Source organism: Musca vetustissima, unplaced genomic scaffold, assembly GCF_032173495.1.
Source record: "Musca vetustissima isolate MV318-11 ecotype Yass unplaced genomic scaffold, APGP_CSIRO_Mvet_v1 utg9226, whole genome shotgun sequence".
NCBI lineage: Eukaryota > Metazoa > Arthropoda > Insecta > Diptera > Muscidae > Musca > Musca vetustissima.
In genome coordinates, this window is record NW_026885273.1 from 580,945 (window position 1) to 593,724 (window position 12,780).

The window sequence follows — 12,780 nt, forward strand, 5'->3', positions numbered from 1 at the left end:
TTTCCTCCAGCTGTCACTGTCCAGAATTTTTGAATTTAGTTTATGGAAAGTAGCCAAAGCAACAACACCCACCGTTGTCAAAAAACTATCAACATTACTCCCAACATACGAACGAGCACATTATCATCGTCATCAACACATAGAATATTTAAGCTTGCGTTAGTACGAACGAGGTATCTGGATTGGATTTTAATTAAGCGTAACGTTGGTTCGTTCCACTAGAACACAATATGAAAATAATTGAAAATTCACAACACCATTACTAGTGCAACTAGAAGAGCAGAAAAGAAGATCAACTCTCGAACATAATGAATTCCAAAATTCCACAGAAACTTGTCAATGGATTATTTAGATTTTATGTGTGGCTACTGGTCATTTTCTATACTGGAACTGTGGCTCAGCAAACTCATATCAAATTGAAACAGGGGACTTTGGTCGGGGTAAATTGATAAAAGCGATTTCAAATAAAAGTAAATTGTAAAATTTTTAAATTTTCCTAGTTAAAAGTATTTCCAGATTCTGCTCGATCGGCAGTTTATGCGTTTCTTGGAGTACCCTATGCCCAGGCGCCCATTGGTGAACTGCGATTTGCAGTAAGTAGTATTTTTTATTTAAACTCTCTAAAGTTTTTAATTCAAATAATTTGAAAATGTTATTTGCAGCCACCCAAACCGCACATGGGCTGGAATCGAACCCTACAAGCCATGAGCATGAAACCAATATGTCCACAATTGTCGAATACAATATACGATGAAACTTCGGAAGAATTAATAGCGAGACCAGCTGAAACGAGTGAAGATTGCTTGTATTTAAATATTTGGGTATCTGAGGTAAGAGTATATTTTTTTAAGCTCAATAAAAAAACATGGTTGATCAATAGTTATCATTTGAACGAGTCTAACCAATAGAGTTAATAATATCGAAGAATTATTTTCAAATATTTAGTTTGCCTGAGTACTTTTCCAGTAAGCATTACTCAGCATGTTATTTTATGAGAGTAAGAGAGATTCATATTCATATTATAAAATTTCAAAATAATTAATGTTGAAAGCTGAATATTGTCAAAGATAAATACATATATAAAATATATAAAAAATAGAATCGTATGTGTACACGAGACTACCTTGTTCAATTATGCCATGGTTTTTAAAAGCATTTACCAAGTTAATTTTTTCAGTTTGATTTTTAAATACACAGTGTTATTGAATTCAAAGTAGATCCTTCAATTCGCAAATAAATTGTACAAATTGATACAATTTTTCGAGAACGCTGACAGATTTAATGTTTGTGTTTTTACTTCAACTCTTCTTTTAAGTCTTTTACTCTTAAAGAATTTGAATTTTTCAAGATTTATAAAACCAAATTTGGATTGATCGACATTGTCGTCATTTAATTTATTTATGATGACAATAATTTATTGTTTATATTTTTTATATAGTCATTTCCACTTTTCCTTTAAATAAACAATTGATTTGTTTGTTTCTTTTTACAGAATGGTTTACGATATGGAAACTTACCAGTCTTGGTTATACTTACCGGCGAAGATATGTCCTATGATTGGCCGAGAAATAGAGTTACTGGTTTAGACATTGCTGCCGAAGGTTTGGTCGTCATTACCATACAATATCGTACAAATATTTTCGGTTGGATGAATGCCGCCGATAATAGTGAACTCAGCGGAAACTACGGCCTTCAAGATCAAATACTGGCTTTAGAATGGATACAGGAGAATGTTAAAAGCTTGGGTGGAAATACCAATCAAATAACATTATTGGGTCATGGAACAACAGGAGCTACATGTGCCTTCCTGCATTTCATACTGGGACAACAATCGTCCTATTCTAACGCCAACCCTCTATTCAATCAGATGCTACTAATGTCCAGTGGAAACTTACATAAACAAATGGCATCAGTTTCTTCTGTGCAGGATGCATCTAAAGCTCTCATAGAAAAGTTGGGCTGTCAATTTGAGGAAAACGGACGACAAGTGGTATCATGTCTGCGCTCAAAGAGTGTTAGTGATTTGCTCAATGCCTTCGAGAGTATTTATAATCATGGCAATGGAACTCATCATCTGGCACCAAGTATACATTTTAATTTTGAAGACATACTAACAAACTCTAGCATAATGAAGAACTTCCCCAATACCATTATGGGAATTACATCCAATGAGGGCGCTTTCATGCAGGATTATTGGCTAGAGTTGGCTCGAGAAAGTTATGCCAGTTTGCGTAGCTACATCAACAACACCTTATTGCAAAAAGTCCTACCGCTTTACTCCAGCACTCATAATCAAAATTATGAAAAATCTATCGAAGCTTTAAATTGGCGCTACTTTGGTAATGGCCTCGATGGTGATCGGGTTCAACTACTCAGTTCAATACAAAAATTCATATCGGAATATGAATTTGAAATACCGTTTTATCATTTGCTAAATCAAATAACAAATTCTTCTATATCGACCGACTTGTATGCCTATGTTTTCGACTTGGCCAATTCTATGGATATGCGGGGCAAAATTAATTTATTCGGTGGAGCATCTCACACATCTGATTTACCCTTAATTTTTGGTCCTTCTCTGTTCCAGCAAATCGCTCGAAGACGTTTTACCATCGATGAAGAGAAAATGTTTCGTAAAATGAGAACTCCAATTATAAGTTTCATAAAAAGTGGTAGTCCCAACCCGGGTCGAACATATGATGGCTGGCTACCATATACTCAACAAAATAAATTCATTTATAACTTGGGCGAAATGTGGACATCGCAGCAAGATAATACTTTGACTTTGGATCCAAAAAATACCCAACAAATTGAACAACTGATTGATAGTGAAAAAACTATTGTGGCGCGTCCACGACCAAATCGCTACGAATTCAGTAATTCATACCAAATCCCTTCTGACAAACGTTCCACACCGAATTCAACTATGAATTCGCATTCAAAGCGCAATACGGAATATGCGTTGCATTTGAAGCGTGTCTATGGATATTGGCAAGTGTTTTTGCCACAACTATTTACCACGCCTAATGGCCAATACACCGATGACATTGTCACCCAACGTTTACTATATATGGAAGCTTCGGCTGATGCGGCCCGTTATAAACACGGATTCTTTGTAATGCTTGGATTAGTTGCTGTTCTCCTTAATCTGTTGGGGCTTTGCATTTATTTATTGCGTCGCGATCCTTTGGATCCGACACCTAACTGTGATTGCGATTTATGACATAAGTGGTTCCTTCGGCGAACAATTTTCAATTGCTGTTCCAAGAAACATCTTTCACATCCTGATGTCACTCACGAATTCAGTCATCCTGGAACAGCCGACAATTGGCGCAGAGAAACACGTTTGCCGAAGCATACAAACTACCCCACACCAAAACCATTCGATTATAAACAGCGACAACGGGAACCATCATCCATTGAGATACCAACAAGAAACAGCAATCGTCGAAAATCGACTAGAAGTGATTCGAAAGCTATTGAAATTGTGAAAAATACACCCACGCCAGCATCGAAGTTGAAAACAATAACAACAATAGTTACCCAACAAAATTCGGTAGGAAATTCACAACAAATGTCGCAACTTCCGCACTTTACAGATCCAGCAGGCATTCGAAATTGGCAATATCAGTTGACATGTGAAAAACTTTGAACAACTACCATATTCGCGCTAATAGGATTTAAGTTATTCATAATCTTGCACACCAAAGAATAGATTTTAAGTGAATGTTTCATTGTATGTTCAATATTATATATAAATATTAAATATTTTAAAATAAATATTTCAGATATTGGAAAGCGATTTTCAATTTTTGCCAATAGAATATTGGTAAATGATACAAATTCGAATTGTATAGTCTAATGATGTCACAACAATAGCAAATGTGGGTAGACTTAATTGAAATGTATCCCGTAGGAAATGCCTCCTAATCAAGATGTATTCTAATCAAGGCATATTTATATAAGTTGTAAAGAACAATCGGTACTTTTTGTACAATAAATGGTCAGAATTTGTTAGGAGTCACAAATTCAAATTTATTTTATCTTCGGAATATGATTATAGGTTTTTAAAAAAGGCTAAAGACTGTCAATGAAGCAGGCCCCACGTTGGCCGCCAATAAAGAAAGTCCCTCTTTGAAGGTCAATGAAGCAGGCCCAACGTTTTGCGCCAATGTAACACACCTCTCGTAGGGCGTTACTGAAACAGCCCCCACGTTGGGCGTCAATAAAGAAGAGTCCTCCTTGACTGTCAATGAAGCAGGTCCAACGTTTTGCCCCAATGTAACACACCTCTAGTAGGGCGTCACTGAAACAGGCTCTCGTTGGGCGTCAATAAAGAAGAAATCTCGCCAAGTGACGATGGAGCGTTGTCTATGTTGGACTGCAATTCCTTGCTTCGCAATTTGTAGCTATTCATAAATAGAGAAACGACTTTATTAATTTTAAATGCCGACTTTATTACTATTCCGCGCAACCTTATCAGATGGATACAACAATGTATCGTGTTTGAATGGAGATTGCGGAATTAGTGACTTCCTGTGTTTTCATCGATAACATTCTAAAAGTACATTTATATATACGATTTTAAATCGACTCGATTAACGAAATCCAGAAATACACCCAAATTGTTTACACATAACATTAATCATGATCTAAATGCCGATCAGCTGATGCGAATACATACATGCAAAATTATTAATTTACGTCAAAAATATTTGTTTGCATTATGAAAATAAAAAGAAGAAGTACAACAATGGAAATGTTTTTGCAATGCTGTGATCGTTTGGAAAGTAAAAGAAAACACCTAAAAACCCATAAATTCTATATGTAATTTTTATTTTCCTTGGATCTTTCATTTTTGTATTTGGCAACCGTTAATTTTAAAAACATACAACATGTGAAAACAGTTGCAAATTTTGGTACTTGTGAGATAGTTGAATATTTTCGTACAAAAACAGCGTTGCATCTCAGTAGAATCATAATTTCGATCATGATTTAAAATAAACCCTGCAACACGTTGATTTAAATTAGTATTATAAATCATGGTGAATTCAGCCTGATTAAGAAAATAAACCCTGATTCAGCCCTTAATCATGATTAGATGTTATATGTAAATTTGTTATATTATTTACAGTGTTGTAGTTACATTTTAAATTGCATTGCAGGGTTGCATTCATAGAATTAAATCTAGTTGGATAAATAAGGTTTACATCAATTCGTAGAAATGCTGTTAAAAATAGTGGATTGCTTCAAGGCCTAATACAACACTTCTGGCAATGTTTACCTGAAATCGAGCGAAATTATTCATAAGAGCTATAACTAAAATAAATAACTAAATTTAGCTAAATGAATGTGTTGTATCATTGTTTAAAAAAATACAGAAGGACGGTCAGTATCTTGAAGTGTTTTGTGCAAGTACCTGCCCATAGGCTTACCTCGCAGTGGCTGAGCCACAGGCGGATATGCGCACACCAGCACCAAAGTGCTGTACCAATTGGAGAGCATGCAGAAGGCATACTCTCCCCCTTGGTGAGGGGCGAAAGAAGGACGGTCATTCATAAGTCGGGGTTTATACATGCAGCTTTTGTATGCTCAAATAAATCCCTTTTGCATTTCTTTTCATTCTTTCTAAGAAATCAGCTGTTTACAAAAGATGGATATGTAAACGATGGATATGAAAATGGACTTAAAAAGTGATTATAGGTACTGTCTAATAATAAGGTCATCCAGGAAAACCAGCTGATTATCAGCTGTCTCGAGTCGACGAGGCGAGAATGGCGCCCCCTCCCATATATCCATCTCAAGGTTTGGGACACTACCTTCTTAAAGTGTCCCCCTAACGCTGGGGTGTCATGCGACCTCGTGCCTATCAGCGTTCCACGGTTTGCAGTCAGGGTACCGACTGTATTAGAACGGAGCCTTGTTGATACCTGGGCGCCTCAACAAGTGTTTCAGGCTTAGTTGCCAAGTCCTTGCCATGGTAAGAGGCTATGCCATGGTCGACCTCAAATCCTCACAAACAGCACTTTTTATGGAGCCAATTTTTAATACCCCCCCCCCCCCCCCCAAAAAAAAACAAAACAATGAATGCGAACCTTCGACTGATGTTGGTGTGGCTGCCTTGGCACCCTCAGTCCCGAACTCTACAAGGACAGACATCAATGATTCCCCCAAAGTGTTGACGACCCAAGCAATTCCCCTGGACCTATCTTTAGCCACCTGTCCATCTCTCGATGACGTAAATGCGAGCCTGGAGAGGCAGTCGAATCTTCTCCTCGACCTTCTAGAGGAAACCGGCTCCTTCCGCCTCAGTCAGGAGAGCATCCCAAATCAGCTCTGGGATGACTCTCTCTTGTCGGACGAGGACGACATTATGGAAACCACCGTTATTAGAACCACGGTGATAAGCACGGTAGAAACCATGATGTCTCCCCTGAAGCAAGGAGGGTCCCCTCGGCTGACTAAGGAGGCAAACCCTGGCGAGGTTGAAGACGTTGACTCAACCTCCACGGCCTGCAGTGACGTCGCGAGGCTTCTCAGGCAGTTGGCTGTCGAAGCAGATGCTGGCACCGATGAGGCTCCCATCGTTAAGATGGATGATTCATCGGTACCATTATCTGATAGACAAGCTGACGCTAAGGAGATCGCTGCCAAGAAAATGTATCGGAGAGCAGTAAATTTCTGCAAACGGTACATTGGACGGGACAGCGACTCCATCACGGGTAAGGAGTTCCTGTTAATCAAGAGGAACCTCAAACTCATTAGGAAGTTCTCTAGGAACTATCCTGATGACATTGAGAGGGACTTCTTGATTGACAGGATCCCCCGACCCAGTACTAAGACCACGGCGGTAGTCCCTTCTAAGAAGGAGAAACCTGCTGATGGCCCCGGTACATCCAGGAAGCTGATGCCTGAGACGTCTAAGCCCTCAGCACCCCCAAAGGGTAAACTGAGTACTGAGACGTCTCAGACATCAGAATCCACAAAGACAGAAGGCAGGGGACTGTCGAAGTCGGCCCGAAAGAGAGCCCGTAAAAAGGCCTCCAAGAAGACCGATAAGGCACAACCGCCCTCTGTCAATCCACCTTCTGCCGAATTGCCAAAGCTGACAGCCAAGGCGGTGACAATTGGGCAGTCGTCAGTGGTCAAGCAGAAGGTAGCGGACGCGAAGCAGGTGCCTGCGTCTGCTGGGCATACCTCTGCGGTAGCTGCTACCCCGGGTGCCAAATCTCGGCCACAGCCCACGGCTGTCAAGAGAATGAGGTCCTCGGAGGAGCAACAACCTGCTGCAAAGAGGCCCACGCAGTCGTCGGCCGTACAGAGCTCTGCTTCCTTTGCTTCGGTGGTAGCGTCGAAGGAGAAACCTGCCAAGAGCAGCGATTGTGGGGTGAAAACCAAACACGCTGTCTCGAAGCAGGTAGCCCAGACACCTACAACTAAGCAAAGCGACTCTGCTGATCCGAAAGAGGTTCCGGAAGATCTGCGGGTAGCGATCATCGACCGAGCTGACCCTGACGGGTTTATCAGTGAGGAGAGATGGGAGCTGGTCGACAGCTATCTGAAGGACCTCTTCCTGTCCGACGAGGTTGATCGAGAGAGCCTGCGGTTTGGCCTGACCTCCTCTTACAAAGGAGTAAAGGTTGTTGATTGTCGCACTAAGAAGACTTCAGATTTTCTTAAGAAGACAATCAACAGCCTGGACCCCCTTTGGGAGGGTGGTCGTCTGGCGGCCGTAGCGGTTCGAGAGATACCGAGCGGTATGGTAACCTCGGTGTTTATCCCAAAACCTTTCAAGGGGCTGGAGAAGACACTGAGGTTATTGGAGAAGCAGAACGACGGCCTTCAGACGAGGAGGTGGAGAATCCTCGCCTCGTTTGAAAGGAACGGCGGTGTAGTCGCGAAGTTCGCTACCGATTCTGCGGGAGAGGAGTACTTGAGGAAGAACAAGGGTGAGCTTGTTTATGGAATGGGGAAACTTTGTTTCCGTCTCACCACTCCAAAACAATAGGCAGGCAGCAGCAAGCGCTTAACGTGATCCAGATAAATCTGCATCACTGTAAAGCAGCAGCTGCTGAACTGCTACTCACCCTTTCTTCCTCAAACATCGACGTGGCGCTCATCCAGGAACCTTACCTGTACAAAGGTAAGGTGACTGGACTGGGCGACACCAAATACACGCTTTTGTCTACCTCCAATGGAGAGAAGGTGAGAACGTGTATTCTTGCTAAAAAGGAGTTAAATTTAATGCTTCTTTCTAATTTCAGCAATGGAGATATGACGACAGCAAGACTAGACAGAGGTACCACGAAGCCACTGATAGTCTCTGCCGTCTATCTTCCCTACGAAGCTCCTGACCCACCCGGCACTGTTGTATGCCGCCTATTGGAGGAGATGAGCAGAGTTGGTGACCTCATCTTTAGATGTGACGCCAACGCACATCACTTCTATTGGGGAAGCAGCAACACAAACACAAGAGGTGAGTCCATCTTCGAGTTTATACTTAGCTATAATCTTAGAATTTGTAATAGAGGCAATACACCAACTTTTGTAAATAGGGTGAGAGGTGAAGTCATCGATATAACCCTCACAAATATGGACGACTCTGGGGTCGTAAACTGGGAGGTGTCTGAGAAATGTTCCTTTTCGGATCATAGACTCATATCCTTCCAGATTCCTACCTCTAGAGTTAAACAGAAACCTTATAGGAATCCTCGGAAGAAGAACTGGGACAAATTCAAAGCTAAAACAGCAGCCTCTTTTCGGGATCGTAATGATCTCAAAACGGTTGAGGATGTTGAATTAGCTGTGAAAAATGTCACGGCCACTCTTCTGAAGAGCTATGAGGCATCTTGTCCCCTGACATACCCTGGGAAGAAATCTCAGCCGGTATGGTGGTCACAGGACCTTGCAACCTTGCGGAAGGCTGCAAGGAAAGCTTATAATAGAGCTAGTAAGACAAAGCTCAGTACAGATTGGGATGTCTATAAAAGACAATTACCTATGGATGTCTTGTCTGGTGGCAGGGGGTGAATAAAAAGAAGCTGCTGACAAGACTGAGCTTATTACAGCGATCGGCTTCAATTCTGATCACTGGAGTATTAAGAAGCACACCACAAGCAGCCTTGAACGCAATCTTGAATCTCCAACCATTGGACATTCTGATCAAATTCCAGGCTGCTAGGTGTGCCCTGAGACTCCGGGAAACAGATGCCTTGAAATCGCTGAACTATGGTCATGCCAGCATTCTAAACATAACGCCAAGTTATGACCTTTTTAGGGGGGATAGTCATATCAGTGATTATATTCCCCCCCACAGGGATTTTAATGACATTAAAGTCGAATTTCCTAACAGGGAATCCTGGACTAGTGGCTCCCTACCTCTGCCAGGTCTGTCAATCTTCACAGACGGGTCCAAGATGGAAGAAGGCACTGGCGCAGGCGTCTACTGCAGGGAATTAGGTATACGAAACTCATATAAACTCAACAATGATTGTAGCGTTTTTCAAGCAGAGATTCTTGCAATCACGAAAGCGGCCGAGATAGTAAAAGCACTTAATACAGACTTTACAGGACCGGTGACTATTTACGTAGATAGTCAGGCGGCCCTGAAAGCGGTGAAGTCGCATACTATAAACTCGAAAGCAGTTCATGATTGTAAGACCGCTCTGAATGATATACGTCAAATAGTTGGGTTATGCTGGGTTCCAGGACATAACGATATTGAAGGGAATGAGATAGCCGACGAGCTTGCTCGAGGAGGGTCACAGTCGTCCAGTCTTCTGATTGAGAGATCTGTGAAACCCCCTATTAGCTATTTCATTGGCAGAATCCGCGCGTTCTATTGCGAGGTAGTCGGCAACAGATGGCTAAGGGAACCTGCATGCAGAATCTCTAAATCTATCTGGCCAGAATTCTCTCATAAAAGAACGTCTTCGCTGCTGGATCACAACAAGAGGGAGATTAAGATCGTTGTGGGGATCATTACTGGTCACTGCAAGGTTAGATCTCTCACTTCTAAGTGGGACTCCAGTGGAGAGGATTACTGTCGTCTATGTGAGGATGAAGAAGAAGTGGAAACAATTGAGCACATCCTTTGCAAATGTCCATCGCTGATCAGCAGAAGACATAAACAGTTTGGATGTTATGAAATTGATAATCTAGTCTTCTTCTCCAAAATAGACCCTAACCTAATTCTAGGCTTTGTCAAAAAATTGACTTGGCTAAAATAATGTCTCTTCCGCTTCCGCTCCCTCCTATTCTGACTACCTCTCTCTCTACTCTTCCACTATCTTTTCTTCTTTCTCTTTATAGGTACACCTATACATAATGGATGATCACAATGGACATAGTCTCCGAGTGGACGGTTGTTACAACAGCCGTACATCCCAAACCTAACCTAATCAGCTGTCTCTCAAGTTTGCTGTCAAAAGCCATTATTGTAAATTGACAAAGTCCAAATTTTTTGACATTAGACTTCAGAAAGCGGCTGACTTTCACTTGCTGGCTGAACTTATAGATCTTGTCACAGGACCGGCGAAATTGGTCGCTATAAGCGATATCTCATTATAAAAGACTCGGGACTTTTTGAAATTGTAAATCGATTTAGCGACATAAATCTTTATAAAATAAATAAATTGTTATGATCGAATTCTAGATCTAGCATTTGTGAATTACACAACATTTTGAAATAATTAGAATACCCTACATTATGCATATCCATGATGTATAATAATTTAGCTACCAAAAATTCTTCAATGTCATTTAAATCTGCACTTATCTAAACGCACTTATCTCAACCGTAAATTGGACCTCATTATTTATTTGTAAGAGTCATAGTGATCTAGAATTATCAGTATATAAATTTTATGATATCCTAAATAAATTTATTCTAGAATGTGTTCCCACTGTTAGAGTTAGGAACTCGGAACGATATTCATGGGTCACATCTGGTCTTTCAAGTATAAAAAATTATAAAAATAAACTTTTTAAAAAATATAAAAAATCAGGCTCCTCTACAGATTATGCTGTCGCAAGGTCTAAATATACGACAGAGTCCCGAAAATTTTACAATCTTTTTTTAAACAATATTAAACATAATTTCAAAACCAATCGCAAATTTATTTATGACTTTGTTAATATAAAAAGGAAAGCTACGTCAAAGCCCACCATTTTGAAATTCAATAATCAGACATTTGAGGAAAAATCTGAAATTTCAGCATACAACATATTCGTATTCACCCTGTCCAAATAAAGACACATATATGGTCTGTTCCCGTACTGCAAGAATCTACTCGATTTTACTATTTTCTTCGATATCATAAAGGAAAATTCGTTATCGTAGTTAAAAGTAGTAGATTCTTGCAGTACGGGAACAGACCAATAGTTATAAATTAACGACAATAGATCAAATATCTATGCCTTTCTTACAAAGTCAATATGTTTCTAAAAATATACGTAATTTAAGATCAATTAAAAGTCCAGGTCCGGATGGCATTCCTAGCATAATTCTAAAGTACGGTTCAGATACATTGGCTATCCCTTTAACCTTGTTGTTTATTCCCTGAAATATAGTCATTTTCCTACCTTCTGGGTGAAATCCTATATAGTTCCTTTACACAAATCTGGTAGCTTAACTAATGTTTCGAATTATAGAGGAATTGCTAAATTAAGTGCAATTCCAAAATTATTCGAAATATTGATTACCGATGTAATTTCTCATAAAGTTCAGCCAGTCTTAAGTCCATATCAATACCATATCTCAACCATTACCAATCTTATTCAATTTTCCTTAGCCGTCATAAAAGGTTTTATTCAGCGTAATCAAGCCGATACAATTTACACTGACTTCAGTAAAGCTTTTGACAGGTGGTCTGTTCCAGAACCTGCAAGAATGTGCAATTTTTTACTACGATAACAATTTTTCCTTTATGATATCGGAAAAAATAGTACAAATTAGTAGATTCCTGCAGTACGGGAACAGACCAAGGGTTAACCATGAACTTTTAAAATATAAATTAAATCAAATTGGTTTCAGTAGAAATTTAGTTAAATGGATATCATCTTATTTGCGAAATAGATCACAGGTAGATTTGTTTGATGATTGTCTCTCCATTGTCTCTCTGCGACCCATATTAGAATATGGCTCTGTTGTATGGGATCCCCAATATAGAATATATATCGATAAAATTGAATCACTGCAGAAACAATTTCAACTTTTTGCACTGAGAGGTTTACATTGGAATAGTGACTTTATGTTGCCTTCTTACACCAGCAGGTTAAAATTAATTCGATTGCCTACATTAAAAAGTAGACGTATTATGTTGAACATTATGATGGTAATTAAAATACTAAACGGTAATATACCCTCAGACTTCCTAATTTCATCCATTAGAATAAAAGTTCCTTTTCGATTAAGTAGATATTATCAACCATTATACGTAGATTTTCATCGCACAAAAATTTTTATAATACATACTATATTTTTTCACACAGTAATACAATCGATTGCACGAGTTTATCGTAGAATGAGGTATTTATGTAGATAACACACGCAGACAATTTTTTATTATTGACTGATGACGTCGAAACGCTGCAGACAATAATAATTTACGAAAAAGGCTATTTACTCTGGATTTAAAATTACAAATATGTAGGTATTTAATATAGAAAAAAATACTTTCTTATTATGCATGAACAGAACAATTCAATAACAGAAAATCCTTATACTAAAACACAGAAACGGCAATTTTTGAGTTGCTATTTCTTTATGATTTGGACCTG

General features: G+C 39.5%; 1 protein-coding gene across 1 annotated transcript; it reads left to right on the forward strand.

Moving 5' to 3' along the window:
- Positions 1–308: 308 nt before the first annotated feature.
- On the forward strand, positions 309–3,223 carry LOC133332460 (pyrethroid hydrolase Ces2e). The gene is made up of 4 exons (XM_061540862.1): positions 309–440; positions 501–593; positions 663–830; positions 1,493–3,223. The coding sequence occupies exons 1-4, from the start codon at positions 309–311 to the stop codon at positions 3,221–3,223; spliced, it is 2,124 nt and encodes a 707-aa protein (XP_061396846.1).
- The last annotated feature ends 9,557 nt before the right edge of the window (positions 3,224–12,780 follow it).